Genomic DNA, 7,972 nt, shown 5'->3' with positions numbered 1-7,972 from the left:
CTGGAAAGATCAGAGCTCGTAGCTCGAAAACAAGGCCTGGGTTGCAACCTTGTTGCATCTTTAAAGTTTTCTCCCATGGTGGAAGTGCCATACAAACTAGGCTCTTAAAGTTGTTTTAAGGTTGGAGGGATGATGAGATGACCATAGCTTGCAAGCATAGCTCTTAGATAGAAGGTCCTTATTTCTATTGTGTAAAACAGAGAAACCCGGAGAGAGAGAGAGAGAGAGAGAGGAGCATCCATGCCTTTCAAAAGCTTTTTGCCAGACCTCAAAAATATTCAAGGCGGGGTAAGGAGCATTTCCAAGCGAACATTCCATGTGGAATTGTCATGCTGTTGCAAAGCTTCCTCTCAGGGGGCTGTTGTGGTGGACATTTTTCCCGTCACCACCATGGATGTCCCACATCAGAGCTGTTGGGCCAGCCTGCCCCCAGAGCTTCTCAGAAACGTGCTGCAGAGAGTTGAAGCTGCGGATGGCTCATGGCCTGCACGCAAGGATGTCGTGGCATGCTCTGCCGTCTGCAAAACATGGAGAGCTATAACGAAAGAGCTTGTGAAGACCCCAGAAGAGTCTGGCAAGCTCACCTTCCCCATATCTCTGAAGCAGGTAATCCCCCCCTCAATTTTGCTAATATCATTTCATAAGCTCATTTTTGAGCAGGTTGCTGCAATCTTTCAGCGTTTTGTCTGTGAAACAATCTCATATATGAATGTGCAGCCTGGTCCTCGTGAAAGATCCATGCAGTGTTTCATCAAACGAGACAAGGCCAATTCCACGTTTTATCTCTACCTTGGCCTCTCACCTACAAGTAAGTTCTCATGAAAACACAAAAAAAAATAAAATGGTGTGAACACAAAAAAAATTGGTGTGAACAGGATTTACTGCTGGTACCTTTCATGGCTATAGATGTGAGTACTTTCACTGAGGTTCCATTGATGGTGGCTTTATATATGGAGGCCTTATTAATTCTACTTGGGGTGATGGATGTGAATGGTATGGATGGGTGTCTTTTATCAATGGCTGCATTCATGGAGGCCTTGATAATTTTACTGAGGATGATGAATGTGAATGGCATGAATGGGTGTTTATCAATGGCTACATGTATGGAGGCCTTGTTGATTATGGACGTGGATGGTATTGATGGGTGTTGATGTTTTTATCAATGGCTACATTCATGGAGGACTTTCTAATCTTACTTAAGATCAATGTGGATTTGCATGGATGGGTGTCTTGGTTTGTTCTACACATTTTATGCAGTTTGGTTTATATGCTTGCAGCCCTGGTGGTTGAGAACAGTAAATTTCTGTTGGCGGCTCGCAAGTACAGGCGTGCTTCAAGCATGGAGTATATAATCTCACTGAATTCCGATGACATGTCAAGGGGGAGCAACACATGCGTGGGGAAATTAAGGTAAATAGCTTCATTACTTGATCCCATGCAAGTTTTATTTTCTTTCATTGATCAATATGCTTCCTCTTTCTCTCTTGCAGGTCCAATTTCATAGGAACGAAGTTTAGAGTTTACGACACCCATGCTCCACATAATTGTGCCGTGGTATCAAGCAACAGATTGTGTAGGCGCATGGGCTCAAAGCAAGTGTGTCCAAAAGCTCCCTCTGGCAGTTATAATGTGGCCTACATTGCTTATCAGTTGAATGTTTTGGGCTCAAGAGGGCCAAGGCGCATGGTATGCACTTTGCATTCGATTCCAACATCAGCCATGGAGGTTGGTGGCCATGCCCCTACACCTATGGATTTATCTAGCCTTGATGATGACCCCTTTTCTTGCTTGCCTTCATCTAAAATGCATGGGATCACTCCAAGTCTGAGCTCCAACAGTCCTAAAACGGCTAGCAAAACCAAGGGCACACATGCCCCATTGGTGTTGAAAAACAAAGCGCCAAGGTGGCATGAACAGTTGCAATGCTGGTGCTTAAACTTCAGAGGGCGTGTAACCGTTGCCTCCGTAAAGAACTTTCAGTTAGTGGCAGCAGTTGAACCCAATAATCCGGCTATTCCTCAAAGTGAACAGGACAGGGTTCTGTTACAGTTTGGGAAGATTGGTAAGGATATTTTTACAATGGACTATCGTTATCCCCTCTCTGCTTACCAAGCTTTTGCAATATGCTTGACCAGTTTTGGCACAAAGCTAGCATGTGAATAGATGGCAGTTACAAAGTTTTCATGACAGCGCTATTATATAAAATATGGGAGTCACATTCACAACTCTTCTATTGTGTCAGTGGGATTGAGTAGAGTCAGTGTTGGGGCTCCCTCGCCCACACTACATGGTCAGATGAATTTTCATGCTTATTGTAAAATTGAACTTCTGGTTACTTTCACACTGATGATTACTTTCTTGGGTAGTAGCTCGTGGTGCAAGTATTCATGCTTAGGATGGATATACGTAAATCCCTTATTGTGCACTGGTGGGGGTTTGGGATGGCCAAGATTGCCCGTTCATGATGCCCCCCCCCACCCTGCAGGGTGCTGTTTTTTGTACCACTTAGTTAGAAACTGGTAATGGGAAGGCTCAATTATCACAAGAAGCCAGAATGGCTAGCACATGTTGAGTTGTCTATTCAAGATAGGTTTGATTATTTCATGGACATAAAACTCAGTACAAATAGTCATCTCTATGCTCTCAAGAATGTTATTGATACCATAGTGTGTATGTCTCTTTAAACTTTACATAATGTATGAACAAAGATTTTACTAATTGTTAACAAGATAAAGGGCTTTATTGGCCCATCTGAGTTATACACAACTTGTCCAGATTTTGAACTAGTTAGATTTGGAAAACAGCTATTATTAGAGAGCCGAAGCACATACAGTGAGGAAGCTAACCGGCTTAAAAAGTTGTTTCCAGTGTTATTTAGATTGGTTGCATAGAAGAAGTTCACCCCACATTGCACGAAAGTGTCTCTGTCCGCAATTTTTACAACTAGCAACTTGGCAGAGGAGGGAGTCAGCCCCCAGGGCTCCACTCCACCTAAGCGCCACACCCCCTTCCCAACCTCTTCAGCTGGAAGATGGCCATGAGAGCCCCATATGGCTGTTGTAGGTGATAATGTGGTTGAAACTGCGTTACACTGCCAAGTGGCAGGTAACGCGTGACACAACCTCCCCTCACACCTTCTATAATCTGTATGTATATAAAATGCATTCACAAAAATCCATTTTTTAATTATGTACATTAGTGTTGTGGTGTGGGTGTGTTATATTCACATGCTATCAAAAACCTTAAGAAATGCTCGGGTAGTTTTACTCTTGGGTGATCAAAGGTTACATGACCATGTATAAATGGTGTTCATATGGGATGAGATGTTTACATAGAGGTATGACTGCACAAATTGTTTCACGTAAGGTTACCACTTTACTCAAGAGATTATATATGAGGATTTGAGTTAGGGTTTTGATAAAATAGCATAAGAAGTATCTTCATGTGCATGACCAATAACTTGCCAATTTGTGTCAAACTCCATAGAGGGTTTTGCGGGTATGAATCTCGATTGGACAAGTACAAATGGTCATCATCTAGATAGGACCACTATTACATCTAAAACCTGATCCACCTCCTTGGTAGTCCCTTTGGCACCTTTGTTTTGTTGTATTGTAATAGTTATGTACTATAGATAATGACTATCATTCTGCAAAGTCATAACTAGACTGACAAGCCCTCATCTCTTTCTTCTCATGCTTCTTTGTGGCAAAGCAATGCGCTTCAACTCTGGTGCATTTAGTCGAGCCTCATCAATTATTGCATCTGCTATATCTTTTGCCTTAGAGGATGTTCCTCCCTCCCTTGTCAAAAACCTTTTCCTTCAGTTTCTCCAAACTGAGACTAGTACCCGAGTGTCTCTTTGTTAAATGTGCATTGTAATGTGCACTTTGCAGCACCATCGTGGCAAGGTCAATAGATGCCTCATACAATGATATTTGAGTCTTGAAACCATGAGCTGCTCTCATGCTTGAGTGTGTAGTCTCAGAGAAATTCACATAAGGCACAAATGGCCTTGCATCTACCTCCTTGAGTAGCCATACACCCCAATCTTACATCCCACCATCATGGATTGCATGGATTTTTTTCCACCATGTCTCCATTTCCAGTGCCACTCATCATGGAACTCTACAATACTAATCCAAGACACCCCTTACTTCTCCTATTAGCTATGTTATCTAGAACCTCTTTCAATTTTGCATCACCAAAGTCAGCAGTTCTAGATCCATCTTTTTTCTATTAGTCATGTGCCTATCCTGTCGCAATCTTGCTTGCTTCCAATTCTTGGTATTATGGCCGGAGGAGGGATCCATGTTCTTCTTGTGGGTGTTGGCTAGCTCCTCTTGGGTAGCCTCTGTAGCAATGAGCTCATTCTAAAAGGCTATGGATTTCTCTTTTTCCTTTCTTGAGCTTGGCTTCTAGCTTGGCACTCTTTTCATTTGTGGCCTGAAGGCAGTTGTTGGGAGTGGTTAAGCTTTCGGTGCTCCTCTTGGATAGACTCATCTTGACACTTGAGTTCACGTTGTTCTTGAAGGATGTGCCTTTTGGATGTCTCATGGTGGCCTGATAAGCTTGACCCACCAATTGAGTGTTGATTTGTAAAGTGCTTAGGGGATCTGGAAGTCATTAGTGGTTGCATCATGTAGGATGATGGTTTGTGAGAGACCAATCGATGACATCCTTAAGAGTTTCATGGAATGATAGTAGAAACCTCTATTATCTTAGTATTGGCATGAGGGATCGGTCTAGCACGGCTTGTAATTTTGTCTTCCATCTCTTTTCTTGCATCTTGATACACCTTCCTCATATGGATGATTATGGAAACCAAGGTGGATGGCACATCTAGTGGTGTTAGTCCTTTTTTTCTATTGGAATATAGATCAAAGATGGGCAACTAGCCACACATTCAGGTAGTTGGTCACAACAATAACACCATCATGGCATGCTTTTTTAAGTTTACCCTTTCATTCCCCATTCTAGATTATTCAAGGAAAGAACATTCTATACTATAACATCTAACCATCTACTCATTCTAACTGTACCATCAAAATAATCAGACGAGCAAGTCATGTACTCTACCCACACATGACTATCATGTGTTTATTTCATTCCCCCCATTGGAGACCTTTGGTCTGGGTGGCAGCTCAAAAGAATATACCCATCATAATTGATAGGAATCTCTTCAACAAAGTGTACTTCTTTTACCAACATCAAGGCCACATGAAGAGAGCTATTCAGAGGCAGGCTACTTATCATTGTCAAAATGCTCAAATTAGAAGCTCCTTGAGTATGATCTTGCATCTTTACGTTTGCTCTTTTTTGTTCTCCGATCAATGAGAATAAGGGAGCTCGTACTAGCAAAACTACTTTTGCTGATGTGTCAACCCAGGCATATCCCTCCTCATCATATAAGGTAACCACCTCTACATTGCATTGTCATCAATACTATTATTCCAAGGTTAGAGAAGAAGTCCTTGCCCTTCAAAATGAAATATTCTTGCAGGTCCCTGGAGAAACTTTACAAAAACTCTGTATCATACCTCAGTACTAATTTTGTTTCTAAAGAAGAGCACGAAATGGTATTAGTCTTGCCCATTTGCCTTCACATTCATTTCTTGTAGTGCTCATAACACCTCCCATATTGGGCATTGATTTCTTCTCACAAAGGCTGATTCACATGCTAGAACTTGGGCCAATCGGAGTCATCTTCATGGATTGAATTTGGCATCTACCTGGGTATTTGCTTCCTTATTGTTGCCAATTTCTCTAGCAATGGAGTTTCTTTCACCAATCTTATCTGCAACATTATTTGCTAAGTCAATTATTATTATTATTTTGGATGCAGCTATGTGTTGTCCTCATTGACTCTCTTCTTTAGGGCATTCTCCAATGTGCATATATTGATGTTTAGCACTTTGCACAATTGTAGTAGTCATGTATAGTCATAAATGCATCATACAATTCCATATACTCAACCCACATTATTTGTAGCCACAACCAACTCCTATGGATTACTCTTAGCAAAGCAACAACTAAAACTCTCTATTTGTCATTCTTTACCCAGGAGGACGACCTCCAATGTCCTTTTTTTGCGTTGATTTGGGCCTTAAAATTCCCTCACACGTTATCAATCTCGAGACCTTTGATTTTAGCTCTTCAATTTCTTTCCTAGATGTGCCCTAAGCAACCATATGCAAATGGTAACCAATATGAAGCACACACCCTGTAATGTACATCTTACATGCACATGCAACGCTATAGCATGGACTAAATATACATTAGGGTTGTAGAGTTCCTAATCTTCTGTATTTATCTTTAGACATATAGATATAACTTTATAATTGATTTATATTAATTAAATATTAAATATAAATTCATTTATGTTTAAACTTTATATATATATATATATATGATTTATTTATATTTTTAACTTTTATAGTATATATATATATATATATATATGTACACACACATATATATATGTATATGTGTGTGTGTGTGTGTACATACATATACCTATACATATACATATACATACACACACACACATACACACACACATATACATATACATACACACACACACACACACATATACATATACATACCTATACCTATACCTATACACACACACACACACACATATATCTATGTATGTATATACATACATACATACATATGAATATATGTATATGCATCTATACACACACACACACACACACACACACACACATAGATATATATATATATATATATATATATATATATATATATATATATATATATATATATATATCTATGTGTGTGTATGTATGTATGTATGTATGAATGTATGTACATTCATACATACATACATACATACACACACATAGATATATATATATATATATCTATGTGTGTGTATGTATGTATGTATGTATGTATATGTCTATATATATATATATATATATATATATATATATATATATGTATATGTATATGTATATGTATGTATATATATGTATATGTATATATATATATATATGTCTATGTGATGAGAATATATTTTAAGTCCTCTAGAAGAATATTATTTCTTTTTTTCCTCTTGAGTAATTTGGGGACGCCTAATTTACTCTTGCGTCATGCCGGCTAGGTTAATATCGTGGGTGACACCACTATAAATATTAATACGTGCGGTATATGACGTATGTTTGAGGCCGTCTATGATTATTTTAGTTAGGTTTGTATTGGCAGGGTGATCCCTGGAAGTACTTACGCTTGGTAGTCATGAGTTGGTTATGATTTGTGCCTGTTTAACATTTGTGGGATTAATTTAATAATTAATTGGGCTTATATTTTCAGGTGATGAAGACTATGGGAATTGAAGAGTTTACTTTGGAAGAAATGTCTTGGTTCATCACATTTCATTTTTGGCAAGCATAGTAGCTTGCAACCTTAGCAAATGATTTTTTCATTTTGAACTTTAGGAAAGATACATTTATTTATGTGGAATTTATTAAAGCCTATGGCTTTACCCTAGTCCCAATATTTGACACTCTATTTTTGTAAAAGCTATCAAAAATTTCTCAAAAAGAAACCCAAGAAGAGGCGCACGGCGGCGGCAGCCTGCCGCGCCGCCGGCGCAAAACGGCGAGTGGAGAAGATAAAAAAAAAAACCACAAGCTTAATTATCATAAGCTCAATCACTTTCTAATCCTAATCTTACTTTTTCCAATCCCCATACAAGTCACATCACTTTTTTGGAGCCTTTACTTCTTCTATTTTCAAATTTGAAGAGAAATACAAAAGGTTTCCAAATCTGAAATTTCTGGGTGCAGAAAAGTGATTTACAGGTTTTAAAAGGCTTAAAAATTGCCTAGAAAAGGCCAGAAAATTTCGAAATCATTTCTGAAAAATTTTAAAAATTTTCAAAAAATATTACAGAGATTGGGCAAGGTTTACAGGACTGTTTTAGCAGGTTTCAAAGTGCAAA

General features: G+C 38.9%; 1 protein-coding gene across 1 annotated transcript; it reads left to right on the top strand.

The window, feature by feature from the left end:
* The first annotated feature begins 218 nt into the window (after nucleotides 1–218).
* LOC147640825 (tubby-like F-box protein 6) lies at nucleotides 219–2,666 on the top strand. The gene is made up of 4 exons (XM_086815873.1): nucleotides 219–606; nucleotides 718–808; nucleotides 1,278–1,410; nucleotides 1,491–2,666. Exons 1-4 carry the CDS (start codon nucleotides 241–243, stop codon nucleotides 2,161–2,163), a joined length of 1,263 nt encoding a protein of 420 aa, XP_086671999.1. The 5' UTR covers nucleotides 219–240; the 3' UTR covers nucleotides 2,164–2,666.
* The last annotated feature ends 5,306 nt before the right edge of the window (nucleotides 2,667–7,972 follow it).

This window comes from Cibotium barometz, chromosome 2 (genome assembly GCF_041138505.1).
Source record: "Cibotium barometz isolate CiBa-2024 chromosome 2, ASM4113850v1, whole genome shotgun sequence".
Lineage (NCBI taxonomy): Eukaryota > Viridiplantae > Streptophyta > Polypodiopsida > Cyatheales > Cibotiaceae > Cibotium > Cibotium barometz.
Note: the sequence above shows the minus strand (reverse complement) of the source record. Positions and strands in the feature narration are given on the sequence as shown.